Below are 20,383 nucleotides of genomic sequence, written 5' to 3'. Positions count from 1 at the left end.
GCAGCGTTTTGGCCTGGGCTCAATGTGGGAGGATGGAGAAGCCTCCACCTTCCCACTTCTTCAAAAGCATTCTTTGAGCCACTTCTCTGCAGTTCAGAAGAAACCTGGGCCAGCTGTTCCTCTGACACCAAGCTTGGACACAGAAAAAACCTTTCATAGAATCCCAGAATGATTTGGGTTGGAAGGGACCTTAAAGTTCATCTCCTTCCACCCCCTGCCATGGCCAGGGACACTTTCCACTAGCCCAGGGTGCTCCAAGCCCCATCCAGCCTGGCCTTGGACACTTCCAGGGATCCAGGGGCAGTCCCAGCTTCTCTGGGCAACCTGTGCCTCACCACCCTCACAGCCAGGAATTCCTTCCCAATATCCCATCTGACTTTGTCCTCTTTCAGCTTAAAGCCATTCCCCCTTGTCCTGTCCATCCATGCTGTTCCAGTTTGGCCAAATTTAGAAATACAGCCTCTGAGAGAAGGCAGGTTACAACCATCCCTCCCCCACCAGGTTCAGGAAAAAATAATTTTTCCTTGAAGGAAAGTGAAAGAGATAAAAACTATTTATTTAACAAACACACAGAAAAAGGGATAATGATGCTCAGTAATAAAATCTCTCACTCTGCTGAGAGAAACCTGGGAAAATTTCAGAGTCCTTCCATAGATCTCTCTCCCTCCTTGGAGCTGGGATCGGGTGGTGGGCCCCCCTCCAGGGCCAAGGCCTCGGTGGAAAGTCCTCCCAATGTATTCTGATGTTGAAACCATCCAGCAGAGAAGAAGGGAAAAATCTGAGTCCCAGGAAAACAAAGTTCAACTCTCTGGAGGAAAAGGAGCTGAAAAAAACTGACCGAAAGCTGGCTGGAAAAAAACAAGCTTGGAGCTTCCTCCTGCTCCCACCACAGCAGAACGCAGAGCCGTCTCTACCTCTGTGTGTCCTTGAAACACTGCTTTGAAAGTTCTGCCCAGTTTTTTTTTCTCTTCCCCCTCTCAGGCTCAGTTTAAAGGCATAGAAAGGCACAAAATTAATTTCTGGGCATAGAACAACGATATGAGATACAAAATCATAAAGTCACCCCCAAGACACATGGCCAGGGACACCTCCCACTAGCCCAGGTTGCTCCAAGCCCCATCCAACCTGGCCTTGGACACTCACAGGGATCCAGGGGCAGCCGCAGCTTCTCTGGACACCCTGTGCCAGGGCCTCGCCACCCTCACAGCCAGGAATTCCTTCTCAATATCCCATCTGGCTTTGTCCTCTTTCAACTTAAAGCCATTCCCCCTTGTCCTGTCTGTCCATCCCTTGTCCCAAGTCCCTCTCCAGCTCTCATGGAGCCCCTTTAGGCACTGGAAGGGGCTCTGAGGTCTCCCTGGAGCCTTCTCCTCTCCAGATGAACACCCCCAGCTCTCCCAGCCTGGCTCCAGAGCAGAGGGGCTCCAGCCCTTGGAGCATCTTCCTTCCAAAGACTTCTCCTGCCCCAGCAGTGCTGCTTGCCCCAAGCACACCCCAAATTTGTGCTGTTGCTGCATCTTCGACGCCCAGAGCAGAGCAACCTCCACCACTTCTGCTCCAGCCTCCTGGCCAAACCAGCACCAGTTATTTAATGGCTTCTGGGGAGAGGACAAGTTAAGCCTTAAATTAAACTTTCCACTTCAACAGGCACCTTGGCAGGATGGAGACCCCTGCCCTGGCCAGACAAGCAAATCTGTGTCTGGCTCCAAGTGTCTTGGAAGAGATGGAGAGGCAGCTTCTGGTGGAGTGGCAGGTGGCTGCCATGGGAAGGGATTTGGGAACTGGCAGGAGAGCAGCACAAGCCTCCAGCCCAGCAAAAATCTGATCCCAGCCATGGAAAAAAAGCCATCATTAAAAAGCATCAGCCAGAGCCATAAGTGGAATCTTCCTGGCAATAATGGAGCAGTGTTGGAAGAGCATTCAGGCTTTGAGCTCGGTGTAAGTGGCACTGCTGTCACTGCATCATCAGCACTGCATTCAGAGTCTGAATCAGGCCTGAAAACTGAAATAAGGCCTCTCAAACTGACACAGGGCGGGGTTAGATGGGATATTGGGAAGGAATTCTTGGCTGTGAGGGTGGTGAGACCCCAGCACAGAGTGCCCAGAGAAGCTGTGGCTGCCCCTGGATCCCTGGAGTGTCCAAGGCCAGGTTGGACAGGGCTTGGAGCAACCTGGGATGGTGGAAGGTGTCCCTGCCCATGGCAGGGGGAGGAACAAACTGATCTTTAAGGTCCCAACACAAATCATACAGTGATTCTACCATTTTAATGGGGTTTTTCGAATAAAATTATGATTTCTTATATTTGTCTCCAGCAAGAAGCTTGGGGGCTGTGGGCTGCAGTCCCTCCCCAGATTCCCAGCCCAACAATGCCATTTTCTTCCTGTGCACAGCAAAGTTGCCCTTCCCCATCACAGCGCCCTTCACTCCGTGGCTGGAGCTCTGTTGTAACCTTTGGAGAGCCAAAGCCTCCCCGGAATTCCCCAGGCCCTTGCACAGACACATTGTCTGGAGAGGGCCATGGTGTGTCCCCAGCCACTGAGGTGCCACCATGCCCATGGAATGCAGACCCTGATGGCCTCAGTCTCCTGCCAGCTGAGGCCCTGGGGTCACTGCCAGGCCTACGTGCCTGGGGATGGGTGGGAAATGTCCCCCAAAGGCTCAGGATTACCTCAGGCCAACGGGCCCGGCTGCTGTTGCCAGGCAGAAAGGCCAGAGGTGGGAAATCGGCTCCTGGCACTGATCCCGGGACACGCTGCCAACAGAGCAAACACCCCTGGGGTCATCAGCACCCAGACATCTGCTCTGTCATCCACAGGGTGCACAGTGACACCCTGCTGCCTGTGTGCCATGGATGGGGCAGCTTTCCACCCAGAAGGGCTGAGGGTCCTGTGGATGGATGGAGGGATGGATGGAGGGGTGGATGGAGGGATGGATGGAGGGGTGGATGGAGGGATGGATGGATGGATGGATGGATGGATGGATGGATGGATGGACGGATGGATGGATGGATGGATGGATGGATGGATGGAGGGATGGATGGATGGATGGAGGGATGGAGGGATGGATGGAGGGATGGAGGGATGCATGGATGGATGGATAGATGGATGGAGGGATGCATGGATGGATGGATAGATGGATGGAGGGATGGATGGATGGAGGGATAGATGGAGGGATGGATGGATGGACGGATGCATGGATGCATGGATGCATGGAGGAATAAAGGTGTTGCTCTTTTCTTGGCAGCTCCTCAGCCAGACAGCAGATTAAAAACAGCTCAACAAAATTCTGGGTGGGCCCTGCACCCTGGTTAGGGCTTTGCAAGGCCTCTACCTGCCATAGAGGATGAAATAGTCATGGAGAAGTGAGAGGAGGGGTGGTGGGATCAAGGGACTTGTGGGGGGAACCAGAAGATTCTTCACAATGTGGTTTAGTGGGAATGATGGTATCCAGTCAAAGGTTTGACTTGATGATCTTGGAGGTTCGTTCCCACCTTAATGATAACATTCCATTCTCTGCTTCTGTGATCAGCTGTCCTGGGCTTGGATGAGCAGGATCTGCACCTCACTGACCCCTCTTCCTCCTCCTGCTGCTCTCAGTTCTGGCAAATTCATCTCTGACCCAATTGGGAATTACTTTTCTTTGTTTTATGTGTCAGGTCTCACACCACCTTCACATGGGGGAAAGGTTGCGGGAGGAATTGGGGTTATCCCCAGTTTCCAAAGTACATTTTCCTCCAACAGGGCCAAGTGTGACATCTCTTGGTCCCTGGCACAACTTCAGACCTGCTTAACCCACACCGACCCATGGAAAAAACATGTGGATGTGGAAGGAGGAGAGATGATAAAAAAGGAGGAACATGAAGAAAAGGAAATTGCTCATTTATCGACCTTTCCTCCTTTTACATTCCCCAAAGGCAAGTGCAGCTGGGAAGAGTGTGGAGTCCCCTGTGATGGGGCTGGGCTCAGGCAGAAGGAGAAGGCATCTCTTTGCAAAAGGAACGTTTTTAATTTCATTATAAGACACCCACATCAATCACAAATCCACACCAAACCGAGTTTCCCTAGCGCTGGAGCTCAATAAACCACTTATCCCATGAAACAGCATCCTGGGAGTGGTGTTTGTGTGCAGCCAAACACACTCAGACACTCTGTGATGAGTCCCCTATAAGACACCCTACCAAAAAAAAGTCATTTCAGCAGTTTATCACAATTTAGGAAATGCTGGCAAGCCATATCTGAGCAATTATGGGGTCATTCCTGTATTTACCAAATATATGTTGCTGTGGAAATAGCGAAAAACTGATCCCACTAAAGTAAGCAAGATAGTAAAATGAAGAATTATTATAAATAAAACAGTGATAAAATACTAAAACTTGACTGTCTTAAAAATTAATTACAGATTTTGGAGCTCACACAGTCCATATTCATTTCCAGAAGATCAATTTTTCTTGAAATTACAAGAATGAAAAGGACTACGAGAAAAGAATGGCAAGAAAGGTAAGAACTGGTCCTAAACCTCCTATGAGAGTTTCTCAGCATCACAAGAGTCCAGGACGAAGAGCTTTAAAAATCCGCCAAATCTGATGAATTTTGGGCGGTGTTGGGCAAAGGGGGCGAACTCTGGACTTTGCTTTCTCTCCTCTGACTCGTCCCTTTCGCAACAGCTCTGCCGGTGACAGATCTTTAATCGGGAATTGTGGAAAGGCTGGGGAGATGAAGGACCTGTTGCTTCACACAGGTGAGGTGACGTCACCCTGGCAGCAATGCCCCCGCCTTGCCAAAAAACGATCGGCTCACTGCGTCCTTGGAGCCCGGTGTGCCCTGCCAAGAACCTCCTGTTTTATAGGATTGGGCCAAAGCCCATCCCACACATCCAGGAACGTGCCGTGGCCTCACTGGGGATGCATCCCCAGCCCTTCCCCCTGGATGAAGCTCACAAGACCAGGAACAGAGTGGGGGATGTGCTGAGCAAGCAGTGGCAAGGTGGAGGACACACTGGCCAGGGACAAGGGACATAGGATTTGATTATGGGAAGATATTCCGGAGCATCCTGCTTCTTCCCAAGCCTGCCTGGATGTCTGAGTCCCAGGCTCGTGGTGGGAAGGGAGGCTGGAGATGTTGGTGTGGGGTCCCAAGGGATGGAGTTAACCTGAACCCCCTCTGGCTGGCACAGCCTTGCTGTAGGCATTTACTGAATTAATTTGTCATCCAAAACAGGGTCACCGCCCCAAAATTTCCTGCTGGGAGTGGTTCTTACTCCAGGCTAATCCCTGAACTATGCTCAGGGATGGGGTTGGGAGGTAAAGAGAGCAGGGAACAGCTGTAAATTGGGTAAATCTGTGCTGTTCCCCCTCAGCCCCAAATCCCTTCCTGCCCCAAACCTCACTCCCAAACTGACAGGGATTTGGACACCCTGCTGCTTTCCCCTTCAGGACAGTGACAGATGGTGCCAACCAAAGCCACAGATCCAAGGACATCCACAGCCAGTCCAGGCTGGGAGCTCACACACATGAGGGGTCTCATTTGCTCCTCTGGGAAAGTTGGGATGGGAAAACCTGAGGTTACTTAAATGTGGGCTCAGAAATAACCTCTGCAGAGTCTGTTTTCCATTCGACTTCACATTCAACTGTGGAAGAGTTCACAGAATCACAGAGTGGTTTGGGTTGGAAGGGAACTTAGAGAGCATCCAATTCCAGCCTCTGCCATGGGCAGGGACACCTCCTGTTTTATAGTGTCCAACCTGGCCTTGGACACTTCCAGGGATCCAGGGGCAGCCACAGCTTCTCTGGGCACCCTGGGCCAGGGCCTCACCACCCTCACAGGGAAGGATTTCTTCCCAATATCCCATCTATCCCTGCCCTCTGGCAGTGAGAATCCATTCCCTGTGTCCTGTCCCTCCATGCCTTGTCCCAAGTCCCTCTGCAGCTCTCCTGGAGCCCCTTTAGTCTCTGGTAGGGGCTCTGAGGTCTCTCTGGAGCTTTCTTTTCTCCAAACTGAAATATCAGAGCTTTGCTTGAGGTCAGAAGAAATATTATCCAGCACTCAAGGTCTTTTCTACTGTGGGGATCCATCTGAGATGGGGGGAGAGGGCACAACACCGCTCATATTTTTTGTCAAAATTTTAAATGCCCCCAAAAGTGAATGCTAACCTGTGTGCTGCACCTTCTCAGGAGCTCCAGAAGGCTGCGCAAGGACTATAGAGGCAGGAAAACATCCTAAACTGCTCCCAGTTGCAGAATCAGGGGCAAGAAGCAACTTTCTCTCTTGGCTGAGCAATGCCCACTCCAGATTTAGCTTCCACAATGGTGCTGCTGAGGCATAAATGTCTTTTGAATTGCGTCTCCACAGCCGTGTGTGCCAGCTCTGTGTCATCCCAGCCATCCTGAAATCCCTGGGTTTGTTCCAGGAGCTGCCCCCTCCCTGCCCCTCAGCCCCCGCGTGCCACAGGCACTCAGTCCCACGGGAAATTTAGGATCACGTACAGTTATGGTGTGAAGCCAGAAATAGCCTGGAGGGCATTTGTCTGGCCCGAGGCTCCAGGAGAAGGGCAAACGCCCGCTGATGTTCACCTAAAATAGACACAACCTGCAGGGGGGCAGGAAACCACCGAGCTGACTGAAACACCGAGTGTGGGGAGGAAGGCTGCAAGAAATCCAGAGCCTGGATTTCCCTCTGGATAACGTGGGTGTTCTCCTCTCTTCACCTCCCTGGGCTCAGCTTCTCTTCCCTGAAGGAATGAGGAGCTCCTGACAGTTAGGAGCTTGATTCTATCCCGAGGAGCGGCCGGAGGGGTTTTCCAAAACCACAGGGGTTAATCCCCCACATCCCTCACACCTTTCCACTGAGGGAAGGAGCTTCCTCCTCCTCCTGCACCTGCCTGATGTCTTAAGCAGCCAAGAGGACAAAGCAGCTCCAAGCTCCATCCAGCCTGGCCTTGGAAACTTCCAGGGATGGGGCAGCCACAGCTTCTCTGGAAAACCTGTGCCAGGGCCTCACCACCCTCACAGGCAGAATTTCTTCCTAATATCCCATCTAAACCCACCATCCTTCAGTTTAAGGCCATTTCCCCTTTTCCTGTCACTCCATGCCTTGTCCCAAGTCCCTCTCCAGCTCTCCTGGAGCTCCTTTAGGCCCTGGAAGGGGCTCTGAAGTCTGTCTGAATCCTTCTCTTCTCCAGGTGAACACCCCAGCTCTCCCAGCCTGGCTCCAGCTGCAGCAGCTCTGGAGGCAGCACCATCACCTCTGGCACTTCTAAAAACCAGGCTGGGCTTGTGTCAAACAGGACTCGACAAGATCCAGACCAAGGCTCAAAGGGAAGCAGCTGGGAAGAGCACGGTGCTGCAGTACCTCCCGCAGCACGATGGCCACGTTGGCCACTCAGTCGTGGTCAAGAGGAACGTTCCCTCCACCAGAGGTTCCCCTCATTAGAAAGGCGAGGTGTGGGAGGAGGGAAAGGCCTCGTTTCACCTGCAGGGTTTATCCATGGATTGAGGAGGCAGGATGGGGCTGTGGGGAGTTAGGAGGAGCGTGCTCTTCTCACCCAAGCTTCTCCTGCTGACCCATCACAGGTTGTGCAACAGCTGGAGACAGAACCTGCTGAGACAGAGAAACAGGGACCCAACAAGGCCTCCCCACCCTCACAGGGAGGAATTGCTTCCCAGTATCCCATCCATCCCTGCCCTCTGGCAGTTTGAAGCCATTCCCTGTGTCCTGTCCCTCCATCCTTTGTCCAAAGTCCCTCTCCAGCTCTCTTGGATCAATCAGTGCTGACCAGGACCCCCAGCCCTGACCAGGATCCCCCAGCACTGCTCCAATCAAGGATGACAAACCCAAGATCCATCTGCATAGGATTTTATTAAAGTAGGCATCATCCACAACTTAAAATAGTTGAAAAAATATTCTTAACAACTTTTTTTTTTTTAATATTTTTTTCCTGAATAGGTAATTTATCAGCCACAGTGCTCAAGTGTCGTGAGGGAAGTCTCTGCCCAGAAGTCGAACTTTAAAATGGAAGCAAAAGGTAAATATTTTGTACCACATCAAGTTGATTTAATACAGAAAAAAAATCATGACATCATTACAGGAGAAGTTAATGTGAAAGACATGGGGGGAAAAAAATATACAGATCATTGGTCAGATTGAAAATGAGAATTTCAAACAGGACTGAGACCTCGCAGACACATTTAATGACATTCCCTGATTGTCACCAGTTTCCTCCAGACCACTCTCTATTGGAACATGGTTTATTTCAGATTTAAAAATAATTAAGTTGCTTAAAAGGCTGCTCCTAAATGAAGCCAGCCAACATCATGGCAAGAAAACCAAAATTGTGTTCAAAATGCCACAGGTTTGAATTTCACCTTTTGCTGTGACACCCGTTCCAAGGCTTGTGTGTAATTCCACCACCAAGGACAGTGTTTTCCAGAAAAAAGAACGTTCCTGCTCCTAACTCTTGTTGAGTCCAATTAAACTGGAGCTGGGAATGAGGGAGAGGGGGTCAGACCCCAGGGCTTTGAGTGATGGAAGGAAATGGGAGTGAGACCCATCAACAACTCTTTATTTTACACTTCCTGAGGGTGGAACAGAGGCACTGAGGAGTGGAAAAGACACTGCAGCTCCTTTCCAGCCCTTCATCTGCTGGCTCCAGGTCCCTGGGAGATAATCCAGTCTGGATCCATCCTTTTGGGCAGGGCAGAGGACAAAGCCCAGCCAGTCTCTCCTCGCAGGGTGTGAAGGGAGGGCTGACTTCGCTGGCCCATTGGGCCAAAAATTACACTTGAGCTACATGAGAGTTACAACAGTGGCCAAAGTTTAACAACTTGTCTTTTCAGCAATGTAAACAATATAAAAATGTTTCAGTAACAGCCACGACCCTTGAGCTTAAATACCTGGGAAATTCCTACTTTGCCCACAGATGAAACGATAAAATACATACAAAACCAAGAGATACAAGTGTAACAAATGTTTCAAATAACTGAGTTTCACCACAGAATCTTCATTGGAAGGTTACTTTTGTGAGGAAACATATTCCCTGCAGGAGGACTCCTGCACAAAGAGACGAAAATCTGATCATGTCAGGGTTACAGAGAACGCAACAGACTCACAACCACCAAAGCACTGTCACAGAAAACAGAGCAAACAAGTTGTAGGCAAAAAAAAAAAAAAAAAAACCAACAAAAATACTTGAATGTGTTTACCTACACACACTACTGGAGTATACAAGACAAAAAAAAAAAAACAAAAGGGGAGCTTCCTGTAGGGAATTTCCAGTCATTTTGAAAATGAAAGATATTTTTTCTTTGAAAAAAAAAGTAAAATCCAAAGCTCCCAGAGGCTGTTTCTCAGCTAGAGTAGCTGACAGCTCAGGCTCACATCCATGGAAACTGGTATTTTACCTACAGTGACTTTCCTGTCTCTCCACTTTGTCATTTCCTGAAGTCTCCTAAGTAGCTTTTGAACTGACATCTCTTCCTCTCACGCATCTACTAAAACTCCCTTGTTCATCCCAGAATCTCCTGTGCATGAAACTCAACAAGCAGAACAGCCCTTAGCTGTAGCTAGAAGATGGTTTCAGCTTCTGGATCCCTCTCTGAAGAATAAAAGGGTATGAGTTATACACAAACAGCATCTACAAACACAGTGCACGTGGCAAAATGGGGTGAACAGGAAAGATTTCCAAGGCTGACCTGACTCTACCGTAAGGCTCCATCCTCAGCCCACCTTTAAAACTTGTTCCAGGCAATCTGTCACCGTGCAGGGACACCGAACAGCTGGGAGAAACAAAAGTACTGCTAAAAACCCCAGGTGGGCTTGGCCCCCCTGAAATCCCACCCAGACTCACATCCATGGAACAGCTCTTCGGATTTCAGCTCTCCCTCCGAGGTTGCATTGAAGGCAGCAGCACTTGCAGAGAACAGGACAAAGCTTTGCTTGTAAACCCTGCTGTTTTTTAAAGCATCATGAGAATTCAAGTCCTATTCCACTTCACATTTATAAGCAGCATCATAAGAATGCTACTCTGTATGCCCTATGTATAGAAAAGTGTATGCTGAGACAGCACTAAGAGAGATATAAATAGGAGCTATCGACCAAAGTTTGATTTCAAACTGGAATTGCAACGACTCCCTGCAATTTGGAAACATGAAACAGCTCTTCTGATGCCTCTTTTGTAAGCCAAGAGTAGAAAGGATCTTATCTTCCTACAACCTGACATCCTCCACCAGGAAAATGCAAAACCTACTGCTAACTTTTTGGGATACGCCTGAAATGCCAGGTTGGATAATGCCATCTCACATTGTTTGCCAAGGAAGAAGCAGGAATGATTGGAGAGCCATCAGCCAGGAGTAAGTCCTTTCTTTTTTTGTGTGGTTTTTTTTTCCTAAGTGTGAAAGTTCGAGAATTCTGTGTTTGTCAGCAATGCTGTGTTTGGGGACAGCACCCAGTGATGCTGTTTATCTAAAGGACATTCCAGCTACAGGACGTTTCTGCCCAACTCTGTTGCTACTTACGAAAATTAGTAACTGACATGCTCTAAGACTCAGAAAATTAGAAACTAAAATTCAGCCATTTCTTCCTGGTCCTCTGTGGAAATCTGGAAACATCTGAAAGCATTTCAGTTAGCTTGGGCAATCCTGGAGTCAGAGCCAAGGTAGCTAAACATCGTGGTCACCAGCTCGGGGAGGTCATAATCATGTTTCCAACCCCAATCCCTGCGGGCGTTGCTGTCGTCAAAGTTCATGGGCCAGGTGTCAGCTGCAGGGAAAAAAAAAGAAAAAGAACCAAGAAAGGTGAGGTTTAGGAAAAATCCCTCTGAACTTTGATATGTTTCATCACTACTAAAGCTGAACCATAGGGCTTGAACTGCACAGGAGCAATTTGTAAGTGCCTAAAAGGAAAAGAGACTTTATTTTGCCCTTGATGATGTTTTTTCTTACCTGCTGCCAGGGAAGATACTAACCTATGGCCTGCCTGACTTGATCCACGTTGTAGGTCATCTGGAGCTCAGGGATGTATTTCTGCACCTCCTGGGCCAGTTCCTCAGGAGTGAAGCTCATGGCACTGATGTTGTAGGTCCTCATGGTCAGGGATTCTGCAGGGGCCTCCATGACCTCCAGCGTGGCCTTCAGGCAGTCGTCGATGTACATCATGGGCAGCCGGGTGTCCGGCCTCAGGTAACACTTGAACTTGCCAGTCTTTATGGCATCGTGGAAAATCTTGACAGCATAATCTGGGGGAGAGAATAATGGATGTGTATGATGTGTGTTGTGCCCTTCATGACAGTCAACAAACCTCAGACCAACTCCAAAGTCTCCTGAAGTCGACAATGTGGTGATATTCATCATAAAATCACAGAGGGGTTTGGGTTGGAAGGGAGCTTAAAGACCATCCAGTTTCAATTCCCTGCCATGGGAAGGGATGCCACCCGCCATCCCAGCTTGGTCCAAGCCCCTCAGCCTGGCCTCGGACACTGCCAGGGATCCAGGAGCAGCCACAGCTTCTCTGGGAAACCTGTGCCAGGGCCTCCCCACCCTCACAGGGAACAATTCCTTCCCAATATCCCATCTAACCCTGCCCTCTGGCAGTGGGAAGCCATTCCCCCTTGTCCTGGCACTCCACATCCTCATGAAAAGTCCTCCCCAGCCCTCCTGTCACACACCAGTCACTCACCAGTTGTTCCCCCCCCAGGCTGGGAGTCAGCAGAGATAATCCCGGGATACCTGAGGCAGCGGAAGTCCAGGCCATAGCGGTAGTGGTAGTACTGGGGAGGGAGGGGAGAAACACAGAGTTACACACCAAGAGTTGGTCACACACACACTGATTTCACAGGAAAAATCTGCCACAGGATGACCCTTCAGCTGTCCCAGGACAGGGATGAAAGGAAAGGAATCACTGAGCAATCCCCATTCCCTGCCTGGCAGCTGATGTCCCTGCTTGCCCTTTTCTAGCTCACACCCACATCAGCAAATATGGATGTTTGCCATGGATTGGTTACTCAAGCAGCTCTAACTGCTGCTCAGAAACTGCACATTCCCAAGTTTGTGAGACTTGCTAGGGTAATACAGTCCTCAGACCCACGTGAGGAAACCGTATAAAACTATCAGCTTTAAAAATGTTGTTTATAAATAACTAGAAAGCCACAAGAGAAGTTGAGCATGTGCAGGCTCACCTGGCTTTGGCTTTAAAGTCTTTTTTTGGAGAGGAAGAGCAAGAGTCATCACTGTGTACCTGCTGTCACAAGGCGTTGTGCACTGTCCTTTCTGCAGTGCCATTCACGTTGGCAGGCAAGGCAGAGAGGCCAAAGCCATAAAAAACAGGGAAAGAAATGACACTGGAGGCAGCTGTTTGCCACCTTCCCATGCTTTGTGCTTTTCCCAACAAAACTCAAAAGATATTTGACCTTCAGAGCTGCCTCAGAATACTGCTGAGTACTAAAGTCTGAAGGAAGGAAAAATGGGGAAAAGAATGATCCACTGGAGGAATCTTACAAAAGCGATTAACTTCCAATTACGGAATCATGGAATGGTTTGGGTTGGAAGAGACCTTAAAGAACATTCCAACCCCTGCCAAGGGCAGGGACACCTTCCGCTATCCCAGGTTGCTCCAAACCCTGTCCAACCTGGCCTTGGACACTTCCAGGGAAGGAACAGCCACAGCTTCTCTGGGCAACCTGTACCAGTGAAATTCTCCCAGAACTTTCAGGACATGAATAAAATAAAAAATTCTCACTTCTCCCATGAGCTCAGCGTGGACCTTGGAGACTCCATAGATTGTCCTTGGTCTCTGAATGCAGAGATCAGGAGTTGGATCTCGAGGAGAGGTGGGTCCAAAGGCTCCAATAGTGCTTGGAACAAAGAGCCTCAAATTATGCTCAGCTGCAATATCCAGAACATTGTGTAAACCTGGGAAAAAAAACCCAACAGGATTTACCAGAATATTTCTCAAGCCATTGTGGGAATTATAAAGTACCCTGAGCTGGAAGGGACCAATCAGGATCATCCAGTCCAGCTCCTGGCCCAGCACAGACACCCCAACAATCCCACCCTGTGCATCCCTGAGAGCGGTGTCCAAACGCTCCTGGAGCTCTGGCAGCCTTGGGGCAGTGCCCATTCTCTGAGGAGCTGCTCCAGTGCCCCAGCACCCTCTGGGGGAAGAACCTTTCCCTGGTATCCAACTCAAACCTCCCCTCACACATCTTTAAGCTCTCAAAACCCAGCACATACCAGTGATATTGACAGCTCTGGCCAAGGGCACGTTGGCCTCTCCCACGGCGCTGAGCAGGGCGCTGTAGTGGAACAGCCACGTGATCCGGTTGTTCACCACGATCTCCTGCAGGTTCTTGTAGTCCAAGATATCCGCAAAGATAAAAGGACCTGGAGGAGAAGGAAGCACTGGGAAATTGGCTGTCAGGAATGGATGGAAGGAAAGGTTCTGCATGAAGCTCAGGCTGCTGTTTCTACCACCTAAACACATCACTAAACAGCAACGGTGAGGAAAAATTTTAGCAAGTTTCCAGTGAAAATCAAAGAATCTTAAATCCTACTCCATATCCATCTCATATTAAAATTCCCTGAGCAGGTAAAAACAAAGCACAAGTTTCTTTTTCAGCTTCCTCCCTCCAAAAGAATAAAAGCACCTCTTTTGACAGCAGGAGCACAACGTGCCTCAAGTAGCTACTCAGGTCAGCAAAGTGGCGAAGCAGCAGTGAAAAAATGCAAAGAGAAATCTTTAGGAAAAGGGAATAATAGAAGAAACCAACATCTTGGCAAGATTTCACAGCAGGGAGGCATTATGCAGAAGGTTTGAACAGCAGCTTGTCAGTGTAATCCACTTATCACTTTGATAATTAGTTTAGGAACATCAGAGGTAAAGCCAAGACTTTTTTTTTCCCGTGTGCTTCCCCAGTCACTTACCACTGTAAAAAACATTATCTGCAGGCTTTCTAATGTCAGACAAGATCACGTTGTTCTTTCCAAAGCGTTTCCTGTGTAAAAATACCCACATGGAACAGTGAGTCCACAGCTTTTTGAGATAATCCATCAGTTGCTATTTTGTTTTGCAGGAGCGATAGCGGAGGAACAATAATTTCCACAATAAAATCAGTTATTGCACTAAACAAAAAAAAAACCCCAACAATCCTTTAAATGCCAAAGCATAAAATACTTCTAGTAGCAGTCAAGGTCTGCATAAGGATGGAGAAATTTTTCGCAAAGTGAAAACATGTTAGGAAAAGAGACTTTCCTACCCCTGGCTTACTGAAAATTCTACCCAGGGATAATTTACTCCCCTGCAGACAACAAAAAGCCACTGGGCTCGTTGTAACTGCAGCTACTTTTATATCAACAAAGCAAAATAAAAGAGAGAAATTGTGACCTTGTGCTAATCAACACAAGGCTGTTGGGGAGAGAAAGTCTGGGGGCACTGGAGCACAGTCTGGCCTCCCATCATTTGAATAATTTAAAAATATATCATAGAGATGGTAGAAAATATTCAAACTGCAACAGTGTTGAGTGCAGTGAGTCTGCTCACTTTTGGTCTTGGTCCAAACCCCCTCCAGCAAAGACTGGGAGCAAATGATACCCTGGAGCTGAGCTGGATATGGACAAGGACACGGATCAGGGAGAGCTCATGGAGCATTTCACACTTCTTGAGAAGATATCATAAAAAAAGGAGGCAACTGTGCTTGAGGAGGGGGAAGAGGAGAAGGAAAAAGAAGGAAAACTCTGAGGGTTCAGACTCTGAATACTCCCATTTAACTGGAAGCAAACAACTCAGCACACAGTCCCTTAGACAAAATCCTGCTATTTTGGGAATCGTGACCAGTGGACACGCAGGAAGGACGTCAGGAACCCACAGCAAGCACAGGAGGGACAAATAAAATGATGGTGAAAATTTAATTATAGAATCATTAAGAATCATAGAAAAGACCTTTAAGATCATCAAGTCCAACCATTAAAGTAATTTACAAAGACAAGAGGCAAAAACAGCATTTGAAAAATAGGATTTCTTTTATAAACAACTTTCCAGACAACTATTGCTCCCATCAGTGATGGCTAAAGCTGGAATTCCTCACTCACAGCAAGCCAGGGAATGGTGACCTACCTCAGCAGCTTTGCAAGTCCCACCCCAAGCTGACCAAGACCACCTAAGAGACAAAAATCAGAGGAAAAGGGGGGTCACAATGCAGAATTTCATTATTATCTGTACCACAACAGGAATTAGTATAATTTTCTCAGCGAGCCAGGAAGCTTTTACATTTTTTTCTCAAGCAACTGGTTTTAGAAGAGCTCTGGAATGAAAACAGGAAAGTTCACATAGGACCCTGATCTCACTGCCCGATGGGAAAGATCATCCCAATTCCAGGATATTTTGGGCCGTTCTGCTGCCAGAATTGTGCTCTTTGGGGAGGGAGGAGAGCAGTGGGGGGCTCAGCTGAGAAGCAGGAACCCAGCTGGGACAGGAATGCTGACCTGTGATGAGCACCCGGGGATGATCCGACTCGGAGAACGTCACCGAGTGGAAGCTGGCGTCGGAGGCCACCTGGCGTGGGGACACCCCGATGGCCCGGACGGACACGAGAGAAACGCCACAGCCACAGCCAGAGCTCTGCAGCAGCTGGCTGGCAGCTCTGCTCAGGTTCCTGACGATTGGCATCTTCCCCCTTCAGATGTGCTTCAAGGAGAGAGACAGAAAAGATGAGTCACGAGCGATTCAACCCCGTTAAATGGGTTTTTAAATGCTCCCCCACGAAACTTTGCAGGAATCCAGAGGAATTTGATGCCATCCGAGGGCTGGGGGATTGTGCCAAGCAAGGGCTGCAAGCAGCCTGGGATGTAACATGAGCAGAGGTAATGTATTCCCTGGAGTGAGCTCAGGAAAATATCCACAGCCCAGGAAAATGGACACGGAGAAAACTGTAAAGCTCGAGTTGAAACCTCTTTTAAAAAAATCCCTCAAAACTGTGATTCTAAGCATAAATACAGAATAAAACAAAGCTGCTGTGATGCCACGTTTGGAGTGAAAGTTTTGCAGGCTGATGTGAATAAGCAAAACTCCTCAGGATTGCATCAGCAAGAGCAGCTGAGCCAACAGGGGCAGCAGGAAATCTCCCGGAGAAAAGGGAGATTTACTCCAACTGAACACTCAGGATGGACAGAAAGCAAACAGAGGAGTGGCAGGGTTTAGCCAGGCCTCAGGAAAATGTCCTAATTATTTCACAAAACTATAAGTTACTCTGTGCTGCATTCAAGTTTGGATTCTTTGTCTCCAAATTTTTCATACCAGGGAAGGAAATGCAAAGTACCCCAAATAAATCACAGCTGCAGCCACAACTGGTCATTTCCGTGGTGCAAATTCACTTCTCTCAATTATAATTCTCAAGACTGAATCATTTATTTTTTTGTTATTCCCTCTGAGCAACTTTTAACTCTTTCCCAAGGACGTAGAATACGTAAATTCCCAGCTGAAAGCATATTTCAAACTTGCCTGATGAGATTACCCTGTCAAATCCTTTCCTGGGGCATATATTCTAAAAAGGAGAGTCAGGCAGAAGGAAACTCAGCACAAGAAATTGCTGCAGATGAATTCCGGTTACAGAGAAAAGCAAACAAGTGATCAATGTGGGTCTTCCTTTCACCTCTCAGCTCACCTGGCTGAGAATTTTCTGGTACTTGAGGGAGTTTTTCTACTTAAATACAGATTTGCTAAACTACTTATTGTCTAATAAGACAGCCCCATAAAAAGTGCATTATTAAAAAATTACATTTAAACTGGTCAAAAAGACTCAGTCTCAGATTCCTAGAGAGGTGACGGGAGTCTCTATCCCTGGAAATATTCAAATTCCATCTGGACACAGACCCAGGCACCCAGCTCTCATGGTAATCCCTTCCTATTTCAGCAAGGAAAAATAAAATGTTCCTGCATCGAGAGAGGCTCACTGGTCTGTGTGACAAAAATTTTCCACTCCAAGTACCTGAAAAGGCATTTTGAGCTCTGCAAACCACAAACAAAAGTTGGCTGTGACTCAATTTGGTTTTCCAATGACTGGACTGGTATTTTGAAATGCACCTGGAGTGAAACCACAAAGGCTTAAGCTGAGAATTTACTCACAGGTCTGACTCAGAACAGTAAATGCATTTTATAGCAGGCACTGAAACAGCCGGGCAGCAGAACTGCTGCAAAACCCTCCACTGATGACATTTATTTCTATTTCAAATACAAAGGGGGAAAAAGCCAGGCATGACTGGCTACTAAAGTTGCCATAAATGCACAGATATATAAAGAAATCAATATTATGCCTTAAAAACACTTCCCCAAATAGCTGAAGTCAGCCTCAACACAGCAATTAACTTCTAAAAGCAACTCAGAGAGAGAAGCCCACTCTGGTAGATCCAAGTTTCCCAACAGATCCAAGCTTCCCATCTTAAATAACTTCCAGGAGTTATTAACAGCTCTGAACACACAAAAAAAATTAATTTATCTGGTGTAAAGTAACTAAGATTTTTTTTTTAGGCTTCCCTTTTTACTATTCCAAAGAGGAATACTTCTGTTCTGTTGGGAATTGAGGAGAAAAAAATTATCTATATAATATATAGATATAATTTATAGTGGAAGATGTCCTTGCCCATGAAACAGGATGAGCTTTAAGGTCCCTTCCAACCCAAACCATTCCATAATTCCATGATATATTTTCAAACCCCTCTCCCATATCCCCTTCTGAATAGTTTCTCAGTCCCTGATTTTATTTCTCAACTCAAACTGATATTAGTAAGTGTCAGCAAAATGAGGAAGTTATTTCCCCCACCCCACAAATTTCAATCAATAACCAATGTTAATTTCAAGGATTAGGCAATGGAATTGCTGCTGGGATTTTCCCTCTCCTGTACTCACCTGTCCCTCAGCTGGTGATAAGGCAGAAGCAGAGCGGAGAAGGCAATTTATAGGACACTGCCTCTTTGGAAAGCCAATCAAAACCTGGCAAAAAGTAGGCGTTGTCCCACACCTTAGGGAAAAAAAAAAGGAAAAAAAAAAAACAAACCCCGTGCGTGTGAGAGCAGCAGCAGCCAGGGATATCACTGCTCCCTCCTGCTTGATTTTGAAATGCCTGGAAATTTGGGATAGGCAGGGAAAGGGCTCTGAAGGTGCACAAGCAGCTCCTCCAAGTCCCAGAACCAGCCAGCTTCGGGTCATGGCTAAAGGACAGAGTTTAAACTAATTAGTGGCGGTGCAAAGGATTAGTAGAAAGCAAACACGTGTTCCAATGCACAGCAATAATCTGCCTGGGATAGCAGGAAATTTTGGGGGTTTGTAAGAAGATTAAAGCACAGGGAGAGGGAAAAGAGGGAATAAAGAAAAAAAAAAAGAAACATTAATAAAATGACATTTAGTGAGTGAACTGCCAGCTGCTGATCCTCTGCGAGGTTTCCAAGGTGTTACATACGCAGCAACACCTGTTGCTCACATAAAAGTCAAAAATGTTGATGGAAACCAGCAGTTCTTGTAAATTAGTTATTAATAGAATGTCAAGGTGATAAGAAAGATAAGAAAGTCATGGGCTTGGTCTGGAAAGTCCCACTGCAAGCTTCAAAGAAAATGGGAGAGAGGGAGGAGAGAGAGAACAAAGCAAATCCCAGAGTTCCCACAGGATTTCTGGGGGCTGCACAGCTGCTGGGATGCCACGGGATGCCCCTCCATGGAGCTAAACCAAAGAATCCAGAACTTTCTTCTTTCAGAGAAAATTAAGGGACTCTGCAAGGCACAGGATCTTGCAGATTCCCAACCACATCCTCGGGTCCACACCAACGCACTGAGTTCCAAGTTCTCAACTCCCATTTGGCTCCAAACCCCACAGCTTCTGCTTCAGACCTGGAGATTTGCTTATGCATTGGGAACCTCCTCTAATGCTCCCAATTGTATCAAGAGCTTGAGGAGAAAGACAGCACCTTCCTTGGGCATCCAGAAGATGAAGCACAAGTCACTCTGGCCATGGGAAACCCTCTCTGGTGCCCAAGTGCTGCCATGTGGAAACTCCATCAGATCCCTGCATTTGGGAGCACTCAAGCTGCAACAACGAAGGGATACTCTCAGCTCAACCCCAATGACTACTGCCTGGATAGCTGGACAGCCCAAATCCATTGCACATTCCCTGCTGGCAACTCCTCTGAGAGCTCCCCAAGCTGGGACGCTGCGTCCCTGCTGGTGTCCCCTGGCAGATGGGATGTGCCAGGGTGTCCAGGCTGGAGCTATTCTCTCTGACAAGCAGCTGTTGGCCAAGCTTGGCTGAAATAACCTTGACACACATGCATGGCTCCTGTCCCAGGGGTGACGCACGGCCAGGGATGACACGGAGCCCCTCGCGGAGCCCGCCAAGGGGAGACGTCAGCCCGAGCCATGAGGGACCCGCTGGTGAACCTGACCTCAGCCGCCAAAAATAAAAAAAAAAAGATTATGCAGCTGCTGAACGGCATGACGCTCCCGGAGCGGGTAAGGAAGACTGATCCAGAAAGACAAATGTATCCTGGGCAGAGCAGGCAGCAGGGGAGGGGGGGGATTCTGCCCCACTCAGGTGAGACCCCACCTGCAGAGCTGTCTCCAGATGTGGGATCCAACAGCAGAAGGACGTGGAGCTGCTGGAGCAAATCCAGAGGAGGCCACGGAGATGCTCTGAGGACTGGAGCCCCTCTGCTCTGGAGCCACGCTGGGAGAGCTGGGGGTGTTCATCTGGAGAAGAGAAGGCTCCAGGGAGACCTCAGAGCCTCCTCCAGTGCCTAAAAGGGCTCCAGGAGAGCTGGAGAGGGACTTAGGACAAGGCATGGAGCGACATGACAAGGGGGAATGGTTTTAAGCTGAAAGAAAGTAGGTTTAGACGAAATATTTAAGAGGAAGTTCTTCCCTGTGAGGGACGTGAGGACGTAGCACAGGTTGCCCAGAGAAGCTGTGGCTGCCCCTGGATCCCTGGAAGCGTCCAAGGCCAGGCTGGACAGGGTTTGGAGCAACCTGGTCTAATGGGAGATGTCCCTGCCCATGGCAAAGGATGGAGCTGGATGATCTTTGAGGTCCGTTCCAATCCAAACCATTCCCTGATTCCCTGGCTCTACACCCGGCACAGCCTCCGCTGATGAAGCCCAGCGGTCGGTGCGGGTGATGCGCACGAACAAAACCCGCCCGCCCGCAGCGAGTCTGCAGTGAGGCACAGCAGCGCCACGAGCACCGAACCGCCGCCCCGGTCCCGGCGCTTCCGCCAAGCGTCCCCAAACGAGGGGACCGCGCAGTGCTGGCGGAAGCCGCCCCTCCCCCGCCTCATTCATACGGTCGCGCCGGGAACGAGGCGGCCCCGCGATCCCAAATCCCCCCAACCCAACCCAACCCAGCCCTCCAAAGCCCCAGG

General features: G+C 48.5%; 1 protein-coding gene across 1 annotated transcript; it reads right to left on the bottom strand.

Annotated features, from left to right (window-relative positions):
* Window positions 1-7,835: 7,835 nt before the first annotated feature.
* On the bottom strand, window positions 7,836-19,658 carry LOC125323013 (L-threonine 3-dehydrogenase, mitochondrial-like). The gene is made up of 10 exons (XM_048297533.1): window positions 19,574-19,658; window positions 17,887-17,998; window positions 15,468-15,669; window positions 15,100-15,142; window positions 13,911-13,981; window positions 13,221-13,370; window positions 12,727-12,899; window positions 11,668-11,758; window positions 10,958-11,227; window positions 7,836-10,752 (listed from the first exon to the last, which is right to left on the bottom strand). Exons 3-10 carry the CDS (start codon window positions 15,649-15,651, stop codon window positions 10,613-10,615), a joined length of 1,122 nt encoding a protein of 373 aa, XP_048153490.1. The 5' UTR covers window positions 15,652-15,669; window positions 17,887-17,998; window positions 19,574-19,658; the 3' UTR covers window positions 7,836-10,612.
* Window positions 19,659-20,383: the final 725 nt, after the last annotated feature.

The sequence above is a fragment of the Corvus hawaiiensis genome, chromosome 3 (assembly GCF_020740725.1).
Source record: "Corvus hawaiiensis isolate bCorHaw1 chromosome 3, bCorHaw1.pri.cur, whole genome shotgun sequence".
In the NCBI taxonomy this organism is placed as follows: domain Eukaryota; kingdom Metazoa; phylum Chordata; class Aves; order Passeriformes; family Corvidae; genus Corvus; species Corvus hawaiiensis.
Note: the sequence above shows the minus strand (reverse complement) of the source record. Positions and strands in the feature narration are given on the sequence as shown.

Excerpts from the sequence above, each read along its gene's own strand:
- LOC125323013 (XM_048297533.1), bottom strand. The coding sequence starts at position 15,651 with ATGCCAATCGTCAGGAACCTGAGCAGAGCTGCCAGCCAGCTGCTGCAG. Across the intron at positions 13,371-13,910 it reads AGATAATGTTTTTTACAGTG|GTCCTTTTATCTTTGCGGAT; the intron begins GTAAGTGACTGG and ends CTTCTCCTCCAG. Across the intron at positions 11,228-11,667 it reads GCCTGGGGGGGGAACAACTG|ATTATGCTGTCAAGATTTTC; the intron begins GTGAGTGACTGG and ends TCTCTCCCCCAG.